Source organism: Lemur catta, chromosome 23, assembly GCF_020740605.2.
Source record: "Lemur catta isolate mLemCat1 chromosome 23, mLemCat1.pri, whole genome shotgun sequence".
Classification (NCBI taxonomy): Eukaryota; Metazoa; Chordata; class Mammalia; order Primates; family Lemuridae; genus Lemur; species Lemur catta.
The window spans coordinates 10,159,920-10,178,296 of record NC_059150.1 but is presented as its reverse complement, the minus strand read 5'-3'; the positions used below and the strand labels follow the sequence as shown (position 1 = coordinate 10,178,296).

At 42.1% G+C, this 18,377-nt stretch overlaps 1 protein-coding gene across 2 annotated transcripts in view; it reads left to right on the top strand.

Moving 5' to 3' along the window:
- The window catches only part of KCNH1 (potassium voltage-gated channel subfamily H member 1), a 289,657-nt gene that overhangs the window by 104,071 nt on the left and 167,209 nt on the right, over positions 1 to 18,377 (top strand). For both annotated transcript variants that reach the window (XM_045536431.1, XM_045536430.1), the window contains exon 7: positions 14,510 to 14,939. In XM_045536431.1, the coding sequence (XP_045392387.1) occupies positions 14,510 to 14,939 (430 nt within the window). The remainder of the gene's footprint in view (positions 1 to 14,509; positions 14,940 to 18,377) is intronic.

The window sequence follows — 18,377 nt, the reverse complement described above, 5'->3', positions numbered from 1 at the left end:
AGCAATGGAATAGAAAGACAAAAGAACTGGATATTGAAGATGGTTGTTAGGGGGTAATGGAAATGATGAACTTTAATCTCTATTCTAGCTCAGAGCTCTGTATGTTCTCATCCCCTCCCTGTACTATGAGTATTTTTAGTTTGTCCGACTCTTCCACAAAGCTGTGAGCTCCATAAACAAGTGACCAGTCTTAATGTCCATGCCCAGGTCAGGGCCTTCACATAGCCAGGACTCCATAAAACTCTGTTGGATGGACTGATGGAAAGATGAGGCCATATAGGGAAGGGAGTTATCGACCAGGGAAAAGGGAAAGGTGTAGTGTGTAGAGTTTTAAGGGCTGGTGAAGTAAGAATAAAGGTGTGAAGTAGATGCAAGGGCTTTGTGACCAGAGATGAGTACATCAGTGTTTGAGATTTTTAGAATTTGTGCAACTCTGTGAGGTGAAATGTCTTTAGATATCACCTGGGCAGTGGGTGCTGAGGGAGAGAGGAGGTAAAGAGACAAAGAGGAAGACCAAGTGCTCAGATGCTGGGTGACTTGTCTGAGAGATGGAAGAAACATCACACAAGATGTGGGCACTTGGAGGACTGTGTACCCCAAGCAACTGTCCTCAGGCGGTGACAGAGAGTGGACACAAGGTAGAGAGAGAACAGCAACAAGGAGGAGTAGAGTGGGCTGGAATGCATGACTTATACCTCAAAGAAGAAAGGGTTTTTGCAAGAGAGAGGAAGGAGAATGGTCTAGAAAAGGCAATAGTGTGTGGCATATAGCTGTTTTCATTTAAGAGGGAGAAGGAGAAGTGGCCTGAGTTCAGTCAGGGAGTTAGCTTGTACTGAGGTGGTTGTATTACTTTAGTTCTTACCCTGAACAGCATTATCTCTTTTTATATATAATAAATAGTCAATAGTTATAATAAGGCTTTGATTTTAATAAAATTACACCATTACAGAAAAAGCATAATCTACTGGATTTTATCCCATTACCAGTACATTTTTCTATGCCCGAAGAAAGCTTATTCCATTAACCCACAGAACCGTGACCAGAAGAATATCTAGAAAGAAACGCTTCTGCTAGGCAGCTTTGTAAACTCAAACCAACACGCTACTAGCAGATTGCGTAGCTTCCATTAGCTAAACTCCAGAGGAGCACCATCCTGGCAGCTGTGCCTTGTTACATAAATTATGTGCACAGCAGGTTCAAATGCTCTTAAAGTATCAAGAACATTCTCTCTGAAATATATTAGCGTAAGTGTTTCCATCTCATTTTCCCACCTGTACACTTAAAGATGGTTAAGATGGGGCCGGGCGCGGTGGCTCACACCTGTAATCCTAGCACTCCGGGAGGCCAAGGCAGGAAGGATCATTTGAGCTCAGGAGTTTGAGACCAGCCTGAGCAAGAGTGAGACTCCGTCTCTACTAAAAATAGAAAAATCACCTGGGCATGGTGGGAGGTTACTTGGGAGGCTGAGGCAGGAGGATGGCTTGAGCCCAGGAGTTTGAGGTTGCAGTGAGCTACGATGACACCACTACACTCTACCCAGGGCAATGGAGCAAGACTCTGACTCAAACAAACAAACAGAAAAAGATGGTTAAAGTGGTAAATTTTAGGTTGTGCATTTCTTACCATAATAAAAAAATACTTCAGCTTGGTTTCTTTTAGATTTGGCCACATGCAGTAACTTGTGCTATATGAGGAGTCAGGCAACCAGGGTTTGTGTCTCAGCTTTGTCATTTGCTGCTCTGTGCCTGGAACAAGTCACCCTTCCCTGTACTTCTGGTTCTTTATCTGTAAAATGAGGGGTGTGGGCTCAGTGAGCCCTGGGGTCCCCTCCCGATCCGAAGTTCTGTGATCCCAGAACTCCTGAGGCGAGGCGTTTATCCTCAGCCCTCCACTTAGATCCGGGCAGTTGAGCAGTCCCTCCCTTTGGCAGCTTCCTTTGGCCATCTGCTTTCTGGCCTGGGGAACCGTGGCTGCTTGCTTGCCTGGAGGGCCTTTGCAGCTGAGGGGTCCGTTCTGCACATATATGGAACTGTGTCCCAGTATCACCGGGAAGGGATTTAAATTACTATCCATCAATGCACCGTGACTTTAAAAGGCATTTCTAAATAACGCCACTACTGCCACCAACACTCGTTTGTAGAATTTTAACTTTCAAAAAAAATGTCCCTATTAATTATTTTGCTGTAGTCTCATATAATAGTTCAGGTGAGAGCTGGGGGACATACGGAGTGGCCCCAGCTAGGCCACTAACTTTGGGGTTAGTCTCTTTCCCTCTCTGGGCATCAGTGGCCTCGTCTGGGGTTGGGCTGAACGTCCTGGGACTCTTTCAGTGCACACTTTGTTTTACTTCTGAGCTGAAGTGATTTGGATGGTAAAGAGCGCTTGAAGAACTGAGGCCAGCTTCCTGTCCCTGGGCCTGGTATGTGTGGGAAACCCCTAACTATGGAGTCCCCATGGAACGTACACGAGGTACTGCCCCTGGTAGTCCCAGGACACCAGTCTGCCTGTCTGTAGGTCACCTTTTAAGAGCCTGGAGTCCTCAATCTGTGCAAATACAGCAGGGACCAAATCTAAGCTTCTTCATGGCACTTGTCCTCTGGGGATAGAAGGAGCGTCATCTTTTTATTCTACCACTGCTTGTTTTTTCTTATTATTTTTTCCTTTCTGCTACTTCTTGTATACACACAGCCAGATCACTGCTTGAAAGGAAGGTGAGATTCCTCAGTTCTCTATTACTATAGTCAGGCTGATTTGGGGAGAGGATTTTCTGAGTGAATGGGAGAAAATAGGCTGATTTGGCTTATGTTTTTGGAACAGCCATGGAGACTGATTTCATTGCTTGTTTTTTAAAGTCTAATTGTAATCAACACAGAACTCATCTTTCATGGCTGCTCGTCCAACAGTTAATTCACAAAAAAATCTATACATTAATATAAAATGGGGAGAATTATAGTATTTGTCCTATATGACAATTATGAGAATTAGTGAGTTAATGCCTGCAAGACTAAGAGTTAGGACTGAGTGGAAGATTGCAAGTGCTTAATAAATTGTTGTTATTTGTCATTATTTAGTAAGATTGGGTTGGTAGCTTGGGGTCTATGTACAACTTTTCTACTAAAATAAACTTGTAAGTGGCGTGTTTTTTATTTTAGTAATTTCTCATCAATATAGTCAAAGAAGTGGTAGATCTTTTAAAGCAAGTTTAGAAATACAAATGCCTAGCTATAAATTATATTCTGTAAGTTTTCCTCATTTCAGATATCCTTGTTTTTTTCATACACTTATTAGGTGAAACAGACTTTTACGTAGCCCCATGGGGGGGTCTACGTGCCCAGAGCACCAGTCCAGGATCCCCACCCGCTTTCCTTCAGCTTACCTAGCTGTTTCAGTTGAATATGCAAGACTGCTTGTTTGCAACTTTTCAGAGAAGGGACATTATTTTCCCTCTTTATTAACCCTCTAGAGGTGACTTCTTTCTGATAATTTAGATCCTTTCTCTTCTTTTCACTGAGGGGAGATAGTTTCTCCCCTTTATGACTCTCTCTTCCTTTTTGGCTTGATCTTTGTAGCTGGAAGACAGCAAGGTGGACTTCCTTGTGTAACAACTAAGACTTTTGTGAGCATCAGCATGGTACACATGCATGTTTCCCACTTTGCAGGTGAAGAAATGAAGCTCTGAGAGGTTGGGTGACCTACTATGGTCACAGAGCTAGTAAGAGCATGCCCGAGGCAGGACCGGGCCCAGGTTTGTGCCCTGCGTTTAGATCAAATCCCACATGTGTTACCGTATGTCCATAGACTCCTCACAGTGGCCTTTTTTTCCTAACAAGAATTCAATTTCTTTTTTCTGTGGTTTCTCTTATTCCCCAAAGTTGTAGTTATTGATTATTTTAATCCACACAGAATGATGACTATCCTTCCTTCTGCCTGCTTCCGGAAACTTTGGAACTATATATTTACTGGAAGCCTCTTGAAGGAGCCATAATTTTCTTTAGAACATTCCTACAGAGATTAATCCCCAGAGGGCCCGATGGCAGTAGAGTGGAGCTCTGTGTGTGTCAGTCGCTTCACAGAATGGAAGAGTCTAGAGTGATTAGTAGTCTCATACCACTCTCTGCTGAGCTGCAAAGAGGAATGGCCCTCAAGGGCTTTAAATCTATTTGTGAAGCTGGACAAACCACCAACAATATCAAAGGTAAAATACTGATCCTCCTTCCAGCTGGAAAGGAGACCTTATTACCTTAAACCTAGAAATCCCAGAGTTAGGACCATGCTGTCTTCCTGAGAATCTTCTGTTTCTCCCTGTGCCTTTCAGAAGTGTCATGGGGCCAAGTTCACCCTCATGACATCCTCCGTGGAAACCTGCTATGATGTCCCTGTGGTCCCTCAGAAGTGTGCTCAGTGGCTTGCCAAGCTCTTTTCCTAAGGGTGCTCTGCACCCCTCCCCCCCATGGCTTTGGTTTGCCCAACACAGGCAAGCTAGTCCTGAACCTTTGGGGATCTTAGCACCCTTCCCAGTTCTCACAGCTACGACCCAGGTGTTTGGGCTACTCACCTGCACTTCACCATACCAGGCTCCCCAAATTCCGGGGAACATCTTGCACATCGAAACCAGCTTCTTGGGCCTCCCTGCTGTCCCCAGTGGAGGCCTTAAGGCCATACCACAAATTCCTGGAACTTGTCAGGAGGCTACACATTTGGGTGGCTTCCACCTTCTTACTTGAGTCTTGGTCTTGGGTAAGGATGACACTGAAGTGGATTATGTTTGGGGACAGAGTCTGTGCTCTTTTAAAGCCAAATTAGATTACATAGGAATTGTCTGTGCCTCTTCTCTGCATTAAATAGACAGTGTCAGCACATGTGGTCAGGAGGCCCAAGCTTCCTTACTTCCTCGAATCTTGCTAGTCAAGGTGATGCTTCCCTAATGCCAGTGCTGTTCTGTGTCAAGAGCTCTGGCCAGGAAGTGGTAAGTGGACCAATACTCAGGCCCGATGTCGAAAATGTCTATAGGCACGACCCTTATGAAAGTCATTGAGGTTTTCACCCCCACCAGGCCCTGACATGTTGTCACCTCTGAGAATTTAAATCAAATTAGCCTAAAGCAAATTAAGGACATGGCTAATTCTGCATCAAAGTCAGAGCTGTAGGACACAACAGGATGTTATTGCTTCTTTCAGAATAAGAGAAAATACATTCTAAGCTATTTAGATTCATTTTACTTCTCGGAAGAAGAAAACCTGACATTAGTATTCTGAGAAGATGGAGAGATGCCTTGATAAAACCAGATTCTCTATTCTGTATCTGTCAGATTTTATTTGGCCAATGATAAGGATTTCAATTTTCAAGGCCTCTAGAAGGAAAAAGAGCCTGATGTATAATATCACAACTGAGTACACAGTTTATTTCATGACTTGAATTATAAACAAAAAGGAAGTGGATGATTTTAAACAATATTTCTAAACTTCCTTCAATGATTGTTTTCTGTGGAGATTGCAGATGTGCCTTCTGGATGCATTATTGGATTAAGCAAATGGAAGTTTGCAAGCTCTCCCATTTCTGGTTGAAAGCTCCTCTTATACTCAGTAACCACATCCTGCCCCTGAATATGGCCCACAGACCTGTTAAATGAACTAGAAGAAAGTTCTCTTTATGCACAGGCACAGGACTTGGGCTGCTTCAGTCCTTACAGTGGCAGCTAACTTGGGTTTGCCACCATGTTGCAGTTTGCAGGCTGTTTTCTCTGTGCCGATGGCAGGCAATGGGAGGGCAGGGAATGTATCTTCTTTGTTTTTGTATCATTGGTAGCTCTTGCCTGTGTCTTGCTGTCCTTGGTTTTCAGGAAATGATTGCCGAATTGAATTAAACCAACCTAAAGTAAAATGTTGAAGCAGTGGATGGGAAGCAAATTATATTTAAGCTTCAGTGAGTAACTTCCAATAAAATCTAGTAAGCCAATTTATTCCATTATGCAGTTGAAATGGCTTCGCAGTTCTCAGTGGTGGGATCGTCACGGAACATTTATTCTTAACGTCATCTCTGTTGTAAAGACAACAAGCAAGCCGAGCTCTGTTAATAAAGTAGTAAATCCTTGTAACAGACCACTAGATATACTACCGTCACAGCCTCTTGCAAGTCACTGTTTAGGTTTCCATTCAACAAACACTGATTGAGCATCTGCAAGGAGCGAGAACTCTAAAGATGGGGAATGAAAGGTGCTGTCCGTAGGGCAAAGGGTTAAGGACATGCCCTTGGAAGTCAGTTGATCTGGGTTGGAAATCCAGCCCTGCCACTTTTTACCTGTGCCGGACTGGACAAATAATACCGTGTATCGAATGGGGTAGCAACCGCCCACCATCCTCTGCCTCCCCCTCCCCGCTTCCTTCCCATGGCGCCCTTCCCCCCTCCGCCTCCTCCTACCTGCCTCCTTCCCTGCCCTTCCCGGTTCTTCCCCCTGACCCTTCCTCGATCCTCTTCCTGCCACCTCCCCCTGCCCTCCTTCCACCGCCCCTTCCCCACCCCACTCCCTCCTCACCCTGTCGCTAGTCACCCCTCAACATCCCAGCCCGGAGCACCCCTTGTTTGTCACGCCGTCATGGGATGCGCTCTGTCCCCATGGCCGGCTGCGACAAGGATGGCATTCGTGGCACTGCACTTGGTGCTGTTGTTCCTGGCCGAGGCCTTTGCAGCCACTTCGGACTGTGCATTTGGTCAGCGTTCAGGATATAGAACACCAGACTGTGCTCAGTATAAATTACCAGTATGTCCCAGGGACTTTAACCCTGTGTGTGGCAGCGACATGTCCACTTATCCCAGTGAATGTACTCGGTGCGTGAAAATCAGGGAAGATGGTCATGACATTAAAATCATCCGGGATGAAGCATGCTGGTGCAGCAGTTTACAGGAAAGAGGACAGAGAGACCACCTTCCCTGGCACGCTAGATAAATTTCACTTCCCCTTTTTCTCTTTTCCTACGTTTCTTTGCCTGGGATTTGTTAACCCACAGTTTCTGAGAGGAGACGTGGAAGTCAGCCACGTGTAGCGATGGAGAATGCTTGTTTCTTGACTTTCGCCCCTTGAGTTAAACGTGTTGCCCAGATGACTTGTGCGCTGCTTTGTTTAGTTGGAATAAAATCAGCAGTGAATTAAAAAAAAATATTGTGTATCAGTTTCTTCAACTGTAAGTTGGGTATATGATATACTTGACCTCAGAAACTTTTGAGGAGTGAGATAATGCATGTAAAATGCTTACCGTTGCCTGGCACTTAGGAAGCATTCAGTAAACGCTAATTATTACTCTCATTAGAGCTGTGCTTCCTGACCTCAAGGGCCTGGCAGCCTAATATAAGGCGTGACAAATGCCATTCTTGCCTTGGGATATTTTGTACTTGCTGATCCTTCTGTTGGAACATGCTTCACTCAATACTCACGTGGCTTGTACACTCATTTCTGCTTTTACTTAAATGCTGATATCTCGGTGAACTTTTCCTACACAACCCTGTATAACACTATCCGCTTCTTCCTGGCACCCCTTATTTTCATTTCCTGCCTAACTTTTCATCTTATCATCATATAAAAAAGCATTTACTTATTTATTCTGTTTATTGTCTGTTTCCCCCCAAGTCAAATGAAAGTCCCGGAAGGGCAAATATTTTGGTCTAGTTTGTCACTGATCTGTTATCAGTGCTTGAAACTACATGTGCCTCATGTTAGGTGCCGAAGAAGAATTTGTTGAAAGAATGAATGAAAGACCCTTCGTGGGAGTCGAGAGGGGAGGACGTGTCGAGCCCTGCCTGTGTGTATCAGGGCTGTCTTCACAGAGAGATGACTGTTTCCGTTGAGGCTTAGGGCAGCAGTTCTCAGTGTTTCTCTCATTAAGACATATGTGGAGTGTTATATTCCTGTGTTTGATAAGTGATTGACGGTTTCTAAGATGCTACCACAGCTATACCCCTTTCTCTGTAGGTCAAGAGAGCAAATTAGAATTCAAGGGAGAGTGATATTATTTTGGGGGATAAGGTCAAATCCCTCTAATATTTATTTTAAAAGGTCAACTACTTTCATACTTTATACAGTGACAGTTTTTAGTAATAAAGATGTTGTGACTGTTGTTACTACTGGAGTGTTGAAAAATGTATTTGAGGATGAGTTTTCAGACAGACAAGCAGGGGGACAGTATTTGAGACAGAAGGAATGGCATGAGTGAAGGCACGAGGGCACAGTGTGGCAATGAAACCACAAATAACCTGGTACGACTAAGGCAGAGGAGACCTGGGAGGGAAGTAGTGAGAGATGGGGCTGCCCCAGGCCAGATTACAAAGGGCCTGTTTGCTAAACTAATTTTACCCAGAAGACAGTAGGAGACGTTGCCTAGTGGTTCTAAGTAGGGTTGTGTTATATTTTTAAACTTTAATTTTATAACTTAATTTTTTTTTTTTTTTTTTTTGAGATAGAGTCTCACTGTTGCCTGGGCTAGAGTGAGTGCTGTGGCATCAGCCTAGCTCACAGCAACCTCAAACTCCTGGGCTTAAGCGATCCTCCTGCCTCAGCCTCCCAAGTAGCTGGGACTACAGGCACGTGCCACCATGCCCGGCTAATATTTTTCTATATATATTTTTAGCTGTCCATATAATTTCTTTTTATTTTTAGTATTTATTCTATTTAGTAATATTTCTTTCTATTTTATGACTTTGCCTCACCCAAGTGGGGATTAGAGGCATGCCCTTCTCCTCTACAATGCTCACCGCGTCCATTAGTTGTGAGTTTACCCCCCACCAACCCTCTAATCCCTGAGAATATTACTACCCTGTGAGCACCATAGTGTTGATCAGTTAGTGCCAATTCGATGGCGAGTACATGTGGAGCCTATTCATCCGTTCTTGTGATACCTCACTTAGGAGGATGGGTTCAAGCTCTGTCGAGGAATATATAAGAGGTGCTAGATCACTGTCGTTTCGTACAATTGAGTACTATTTCATTGTATACATATAGCAAATTTTAATAATACACTCATGAATTGATGGGCACTTGGGTTGTTTCCACATCCTTGCAATAGTGAATTGTGCTGCCATAAACATTCGGGTGCAGATGTCTTTATTGTAGAATGTCTTTTGCTCTTTTGTTTAGATGCCTAATAGTGCTATTGCTGGATCAAATAGTATTTCTATTTTTAGCTCTTTGAGGTATCTCCAGATTCTTTTACACAGAGGTTGTACTAGTTTGCAGTCCCACCGGCAGTGTAGGAGTTCCTATCTCTCTGCATCCACTTCAACATTTATTGTTTTGGGACTTTTGGATAAAGGCCATTCTCACTGGAGATAAGTGATACCTCATTGTGGTTTTGATTTGCATTTCCCTGATGATTAGAGATGATTTCATATGTTTGTTGGCCATTAGTCTATCTTCTGTTAAAAAGTTTCTGTCCTGTAGGCTTTCTTTATTATTATTTTTTATTCTTTTTTGTTTTTATTTTGTCTGACTGCGTTATTTCAAAGGACCTTTCCTCAAGTTCTGAAATGCTTTCTTCTCATTAATCTAGTCTGTTGTTGACGTTCTTGATTGTATTTCAATTTTATTCATTGAATTCTTCAGCTTTAAGATTTCTGTTTGGTTCTTTCTTATCTATCTCTGTTGAATTTCTCATTCAGATCATGGATTGCTTTTATGATTTTTGTTGAATTCTTTGTATTTTCTTATATCTCACTGAGTTTAAGTTCATTATTTTTAATTCCTTTTTAGTCATTTCATAGATTTCCTTTTCTGGGGGTCTGTTACTGGAGAGTTATGGTGTTTCTTTGGAGATGTCATGTTGCCTTGCTTTTCATGTTTCAAGTGTTCCTACCTTGATATCTGCAGATTTGGTGGAACTGTCACCTCTTCCAGTTTTATGGAGTGGCTTTCATAGGGAAGGACTCTTTTCTGCAGGTGTGTCTTATAGTGTCGGTTGGGTAGGGCACTTTGGCTTTTGTTCTGGGTAGGTGCAGTAGTATAGTCTCCAGGTGGTTTTTTGGCTGTAATCATTGTCAGCAGCATCTGACAATGAGTGCCTCAGTGGCCTAGATTGCAGTTGTTAGGGGAGGCAGTGGCACAGCTTTGCTGGGGTGGGGGCTGCCTGGCAGGCTGATTCTCAAGCCCTGTGAGAGTGCGTGCCAGGTGAAGTAGCTCCCCTTGGTTCCTGGAGGGCATGCACAGTTCGTGGCAGCTCTGGCAGTTTAGGGGTGATGTAGTTTTCTGATGCAAGAAGTCTCTGGGGGAAATGTGATTCTCTACCATATGGTGCTGTTAAGTTTTTAGTGTACTAATTTTTTTTTAACGTTTCGAGTATTCTGTTTTATTTATCTCACTCTACTGAACTTCAGGCAAGTCAGAAAAAAACCTTTCAAATTAATAGCTTGAAATACTTTTAAACAGCTAGAATTCTAGCTGTTAATGTAATAAAAAATAACTTACACAAAATTACACAACTGTGTAATAGAGTATCAGTGTAAACATAGATAAATAACATAATGAAGAAGGGCTTGTTTTATATTGTATAAGAGGTTCCTTAAAATGAGGAAGATTTCCGTAATAATTCAGACTCTTCAATTTAGTTTAGAAAATGTTCAAGACCCTTTCTGAAAGGGCAGTGTGCTCTAGACCTTGCGTGGGCGTATCAGTTTCCTAGGGCTGCTGTAACACGCTACCACAAACTGGGTGGATTAATACAGCAGAAATTTATTTTCTCACAGTTCTAGAGGCTAGAAGTCTGAATTCAAGGTATTGGCAGGCCATGGAGAGAAGGTATTGCATGCCTTTCTCTTAGCCTCTGGTGGTGCTGGCAGTCCTTGGCATTCCTTGTCTTGAAAATGCATCACTCTAATCTCTGTATCTGCATCTGTTACTTGATATTCTCCCTCTGTGCCCATCTCTTCTCTTCTTATAAAGACATCAGTCATCGTGGATTAAAGGTCCCCCCTATTCCAATACTACTATACTTGCAATGACCCTATTTCCAAATGAGCTCACATTCTGAGGTTTGGAGAAGGACATGGAATTTGGGGGGACTCTATTCAACCCAATACATGGTGCTTCTAAAATGGATAACAAATGGCTTCTGCCTTTGGAAGATACAGTTCCTGATATAGTTGGGGAAATGGACAGAGGAAACTGATGCAAGGTGATGTGTTGAAGTGGTAATGGGTAGAGAATACCGTATACACATGGAGGAGTCAGTGACTGGTTGTGACTACAGGGTAGTCATGAAAGGCCTCAGAGTATAGGTACTGACAAGCCTGAAGAATGACTAGTACACAGAAACAGAAATGCTGGGCATTCTTGATTGAGGGACCAGTCCGAGTAGGCACAGTTATAATTGTGCGCCTACTATGTGGGACATGTGAGATGTAGAGTGTATGGATTGCATGGCCTTTGGGTAGTGATTGCATGTATTGTGGTGGCCACTGGGAAGGGATGGAGAAGGGAGGAGAGATGAAGTAAGAAGGAGACAGGAAAGGTGATGGAATCTCCATTGTTTCTTTCCATGAATGAACCCACAGAGTGGGACCTTCAGAGGTAGTATGTAGGCGTGGTCAAGGGGAATGGTCAAGGATAGGCTGGATGACCATTCCCTAAGGCAGCTCTAGTAGACATTGCTGAACTCAGAGGAGTTAGACTAGCTGATTTTTTTTCTCTCTGTGCTTCAGTGAATGCAGAGGACTAGGTGAATGCTATGCTTCTTCTTAGCTTTCCAGTTCAGCAGTTATTAGGTCAAAATATCTTTTCGCCGATCATATCTTGTATCTCTCACTAGTTGTTACGCTTTTTATTCCTCCTTCCTTTCTTCCCATTGCACACCTTCCAGGCACTAGAGATACAATAGTGAACAAGGACACAAAGCATCATTTTAATTTCTTCCCTATGGCACTAGCACAAGGAGTACATAGTAGGTTCTTCATACATGTTGCTTTGAATTGAGTATGAGTGAGGAAAAATGACAAGGCACTTTTGCCCAAGGCAGTAAGTTCTGCTTCAGAGTAGAACTGCTTTGAACGATGATTTCAGGGACCTCCTTATGAGGAGGTGGAGAGTAGGAGGCTGCTTACATGATGTGTGATTTCTGAGTCATCAAAAAGGCTCCTTTGCCTCCTAAAATATCTCCTTCATGCAGGCTGTCGGTGCTTTTAATTCCACTAGTGGAAGTTGTTTTCCCAAGGTTTTCTCCTCTGCTAGAATGTAAGTGCCCTGTGGAGAGAGGATCCATTTATCCTCATTAGCTTTTTGCCCCTTAATATGAGGGTTTTCTCAGCCCTTTCTGCATAGCAGGTTTTTGAGAAAAGCACAGAAAGGGAAAAGGAGACCCAGGGGAGGAATAGTGGATATACCAACAGTAAACTTTGTCAAAGTTAACAGTTTGGATGAGACTGACCCTGGGGGTGCATTCCCTTGGTCTAGAAAAATCCTTTATGATTCTTGCATCCATCCATTTGCTTGTGTATGTTGGACAAGAAATGATTATTTCTGTTGTAAGTTTTATGGCTATGAAACTGTTGTTTTATTTTTTAAAGGGCCATAAATCTCATCTTTCCCACCCTTCCCTCAACGAAAATAATTTGTGTAACAACCTGATTTCTGGTCTGTATTGCCAAGGCTGTGCCATGTACAATTTGTGTTCAAAAGAGCTCTGTGTTTTTCAGGGTAGGCTAATGCTACCTACTATGATGCATATCCTCCAAAGTTTCAGTGGCTTATTTCAGAGGTTTCTTTCTCATTTATGTCACAATACAATTCAAGTTGATTGGGGGTAAAGGGTGTTCCATGTAGTCCTTCAGGGACCCAGGCTCCTTTCATGCACTGGGTCCACCATCTTTAATACATGGCCTCAAGCTCTAAGTAGCCTCATCTGAAAGGCATTGTAGGGAAGGAAAAAGCATGTGGAGAAAGCATACTTATTTTTAACTGCATTGGCCTGGAAGTGACACACATTTCACCTCACATTCCACTGGTGAAAACTAGCCCCAGGGACCCACCCACATGGAAGGAGATGGGAAAATACAGTTTAGCTGCATATCGAAGAAGAGGAAACAGTCTCAGTGAGTCTCTGATACAGGCTTATCAGAAAGCATTTGTACATTTTCATCCTGTCTGTGACATAACTTGACCCTTGGGTGGTTGTCATTAAGAGGTCAGTGGACAAGAGAGAATAGTAGTGACCTAGAAACTTTCTAGTGTTTAGATAGTGACAAACCATTCATTCTGCTTGATGAAGGATACATCTTTCCTTGGATTTTTGCTATATAAGGGAGGACAATGTCTTGATTCAAAGAAATGTCTCTGTTTTGTTTGCTTGTTTATTTGCTTTTTAATGGATATAGTAAAAAGCTAATCGCGATTTCTCTTGCATATGATCTTGTGATCATTTTAGAATAGGAGTTTTTGGAGTTTAAACAGTATGACTTCTCTAATATGTTTTAATTCTCCTTGCTGATAAGAGTACATTAGCATGTGGAGAAAATTTAGAGGTCCTCAATCCATCACCCTCATTGTCTAGAGAAGGGAATCCAGAGGTAACTGAATTATCCAAATTTGCAGCAAGTTAGTGGTTAGTATGGGTCTCAGACCACATCGTCTAGATTTCTACTCTGGTGTTCTTTTTACACCATGATGCCATTCCCTGCAGAATGTCTATTTGGAGAATAGGCCTGGCCTGGGGGGATCAGTGGACACCAGCCAGAAGGGTAGAGCCTTGACCAGATGAAATCAGAACGTTCCTTTTAGCTCTCAGGTTCCTTGATTGATCGCGTTAAGTATTAATAGATGGTGTCTGATTGTATGATCCCTGGCCTGACAGAAGTGATGTAGCCTTTCAAGAATTTATAACTTTCCTGAGAAAATAGAATCTTATTTCTTTATTCTTCTTGGCTATTTCTTTAATTCATTTTTAGCTTTTTTCAGCTATTTGTTTTCTATATGTTTTTTAAATTATAAAAGTTACAATCATAATTGTAGAAATTAAGTAAATATATAAGTATATAAAAATATATACAAATATAGTAAAAATTGTCCTGTAATTCCATAACTTGATAATGTAGCAATAACCACTATTAATGTTTTGGTGTGTTTCCTAACCATTTTCCAACACATATATATTTGTATACTTATGTACAGTATAACTATAATAAAATGTTATGCAATATTATGCAATATGAAATATGCAACCCTTAAAAGTTGTTTTAAAGTAATTTATGATATGGAAAGATGCTCATATATTTGTTATGCAAAATATAATTCTAATTATATTTGTTTCGTTTGTTTTCTTGTTTGTTTGCTTTTCAATGGAAGTAGGAAAAAGCCAGTGGAAATTTCCATTCCACACATCTTGGGATAAAATTCTAATTTTATTTTTTTAAGAATTGTATAATATTGCATCCCATAGAAATGCACTATGCTTTAAGTAATGATCCAAGTGGGGAGGAGGGCAAGAAGTAATATCTTTGGTTCTTTTGGTTCTTTGATGCCATGTTCCTCTTCTCATAGGGCATCAGCAGCTTGTTCAGTTCTCTGAAAGTCGTCCGCCTGCTCCGTCTTGGGCGAGTGGCCCGAAAGCTGGACCACTACATTGAGTATGGAGCTGCGGTGCTGGTCCTGCTGGTGTGTGTGTTTGGGCTGGCCGCACACTGGATGGCCTGCATCTGGTACAGCATCGGGGACTATGAGATCTTCGACGAGGACACCAAGACGATCCGCAACAACAGCTGGCTCTACCAACTGGCTATGGACATTGGCACCCCTTACCAATTTAATGGGTCTGGCTCAGGGAAGTGGGAAGGTGGTCCCAGCAAGAATTCCGTCTACATCTCCTCGTTGTATTTCACCATGACCAGCCTCACCAGTGTGGGCTTTGGGAATATTGCCCCATCCACGGACATCGAGAAGATCTTTGCAGTGGCCATCATGATGATTGGCTGTAAGTATGACACTGCTGGGACAGGGGTGGTGGGGATATACTGTTTGGCCATCTCTTCTGCTAGCTGGAAATAGGGCAATGGCTACTGTGCCAGCAGGATCAGGGGTATAATAACTTAAAAGAAGGGACAAAATTTTTTTTAAGACTAGGTTTGCAGTTATTCTAATAAAGCAGTACATGCTCACTGCAAAAAAAATTTAGAAAATACAAAAGAATACAAAGTAGAAAATAAAGACTGTGCATAATTCCACATCTCAGAGATAACTGCTATTACTTTTGGTGTCTTCTCTTACAAGGCTATTTTCTATGCATATCTGAATACACAGATACAGATTTTTATGAGGTTAAAATGAGATCATGCTACACAAACAATTTGGTAAACTGTTCATAGAACAGTGAATTGTGGAAGTCTCTCAATGTCTGGTTTTTTTTTTTTTGCCTTATGATAAAAATTGTATATATTTAAGGTGTATGATGTGATATTTTGATATACTGTAGATATACATAGTGAGATGATTATAGTGAAGCAAATCTACATATCCATCTCTTCCTATAGTCACCTTTTTTTGGTGAGAGCACTTGAAATCTACTCTTTTAGCAAATTTCCTGTATACATTACACTATTGTTAACTATAGTCATCATGCTAAATTAGGTCAATTTAGACAGCTGTAGATCTGCACAGCCCAGTATCGTGTAAGAACAGGAATATATGAAAAATGAATATAAAACATCTCATTAATTATCTTTTATATTGATTATATGTCAAAATATTAATATTTTAGATATATTGGGTTAAATAAAACATTATAATTTGTTTTTTTTTCTTTTAAATGTGGTGCCAAGGAAAATTTTAAATCTTATTTCTATTGGCTAGTGCTGGTGTAGGTCAACATTTCTGATGTCTGCTTGCTAGTTGATTTTTGAGTTGAGTTTTTTCCAACTGGAAAAAAAAAAAAGAAAGAAAAACCCCACACCGAACAAAAGCTCTTATTGGGTTGAGAGATAATAGGTTATTGGAGTAACTTGACTGCATTGTAAAACAACCCTAGTTCTTGAGGAAGATAACTAAATCTGAACCTTTACCCATTAACCATTGAGTAGCTGTTCGAATTGCTGAGTCTAGAAACAAGTTTTGGCTGCAAATGAGAATGAACTCCCTTCATTCAAGGGAGTCTTAGGTGGGAGTGAACCTGGAGGGTGGGGAGGGCGACGGAGGAAAGTCAGTGCGCTTATGTGGGTTCCATTCATTGTGAAACTGCCACGCGCACCCTGTTGGCACTTCAGTGACAAATTGATGTGGGAGAGAACAGTCCCCTGGTGAAGTATCAGTTTGGGCAGTGGTCTGGTTACTCTGGAGGACTCTAGGGCTCCAGTTCCACAGGCAGAAACCTTTTTGCTTGACGTGCTCCTTCAGGGTGCAGTTGATGAATTATTTGTTACCAACCAGGGACACCTGAGGCTTCAGCGTGCCTCACTTTGTCTGACCAGAGATCCAGCATCCCACTTTGTCAGTGGACTTGGTTACCCCAAATTGTCACATATGCTGCTTCCTACCTCGTTTTACGCAACTATGTCATCATGTCTGATGCAGCCCTTTCGTAAAAGCCCTCTCTGCAGGCAGAGCTCGCCTGAGAGTATTTACAGAATGTGTCCAAGGGGGTAATTGATTTGTGAGAAGCATGTGCCAATGGAGCTGTTGGGTTTGGTCCTTATTTTAAAATGGGTTTTAACAGAGATGATTGCTTGGCCATGGGAAGCAGCCTTAAGGATCGGTGGGTGGCTAATTGCTTCAGCTTAATTAGAACTTGAGGTGCTTTCTCATGGCACAGAAAAGGATTTAAGACCTTTTGCTCTTCTACAACTGTTTTAGCTGTAACTGCACCTATTTTTTGGCTGTGCTTGCAGCATTTTTGTGAGCCTTGGGGCCCCCAGTAAACAGCCAGATGCACTGCGCTCAGGACATGATGTGATTTCCTTCTCTTATAGGGGGAGACGAGACACTCTGTCAATCTAAATACCTCATTATAGCCATTACAGAGAATTTGCTAAGAGTGATCAGTTAGAAAATGAGCTCCATTTCATGGGCTCCCCAAAGGCTTTCAAATATAAGTAGATTTCCCTGCAACTCCTTACCTGGAAGAAAAGAAAACAGTTCTGGTGGCAAACAATGAGGACAAGCAATTTGCCTTTTTCCAAAACCATTCTTCTATGGAGAACATAATTTCTTGGGTAGAGTCTCCAGGGAAAACCTTGATGATTACCACCTCTTTTCTCTCCCCACCTTCTCAGAGCCAGATATTTCTATTTCTTTTTTTAAAAAAGCATAATACATGGGTAGTCACCTCTGCATTATGCAGCCAACTATGATGTTTAGCCAAGCACATCTATTGAACACCATTTCCTGAACACTTATTATTTTTTAGGCATTGTGCTGAGTACGCCACACACGATTTCTGCTGCTCACGACAACTGTATACTTGAGGTTGATTATCTCCATTTCTTAAAGAAATGGAGGTTCAGAGAAGTTCACTCACTGTCCCAAGAACATGGAGCTCATAGGCAGGAGGGACAGGATTCGGATCCAGGCCCCTGTCCTGTGATGCATGGTCTAACAACACAGACTTCCACGGTCTCTCCACGTGTACACACGGACATGTTGAAAATTCTCTCCGTAAACTTTAACAAGCCACCAGTTCTTGCGGTGGAAACTTTCTCTGCTTGTTTGTTGTTGTCATATTAATTTAAAAACAAGATTATGGTACAGACTCGGGGGACCAGGTGCTTAGGAAATGAGCTATTTTTCAGCAACATGTCACTTACCATTATAGCTGTTCCAGTCTCCGTGTGACACATGTCTGACAAATTCTGTAAAAGCAGGAAAGTTATTGCACGCCGTGTAATGCGTTAGTAATTACCCTTGTAAGCTCACATTCCAGACAACCTTTGTTCAGGACAACTGCTGATGTCTTATTAGATTTATGGGGTTCTTGTTTATCTTGCTTTGCCTGTGTGTACACATGTGCACACTTACCTCCTTCCTGTACAGCTCACAGGACTGGACTGGCACCAGAGTGGAGATCTCTAGTGACGGGAAGCATCGATCACAGCCTGTATTTATGCAGAGGGCTTGAGGCTGCCTTCCTCCCAGGTTGCCCTGGCGGTCAGGCCTAGCATTCCTTAAGGGGTAAAAAGAGACACAAATCCAGTGGGCTTTTGAATTACTGGGTACGTTATAATTTTTTTTCCTCTTTGCATTGAATTTTACGTGCCTTAGTAATATTTCTTGGCTATTCTGTTGTAGTATATTAACCATAATATAGATTATCCAAGCTTTGTGTTGCCTCTCCTCCCTGATCTATGCTCTGAACATCTCATTACAACTTAGCTAATTCCCCAGAGGATGCCAGGAAGCAGGAAAACTAAATATTTTCAAGCTA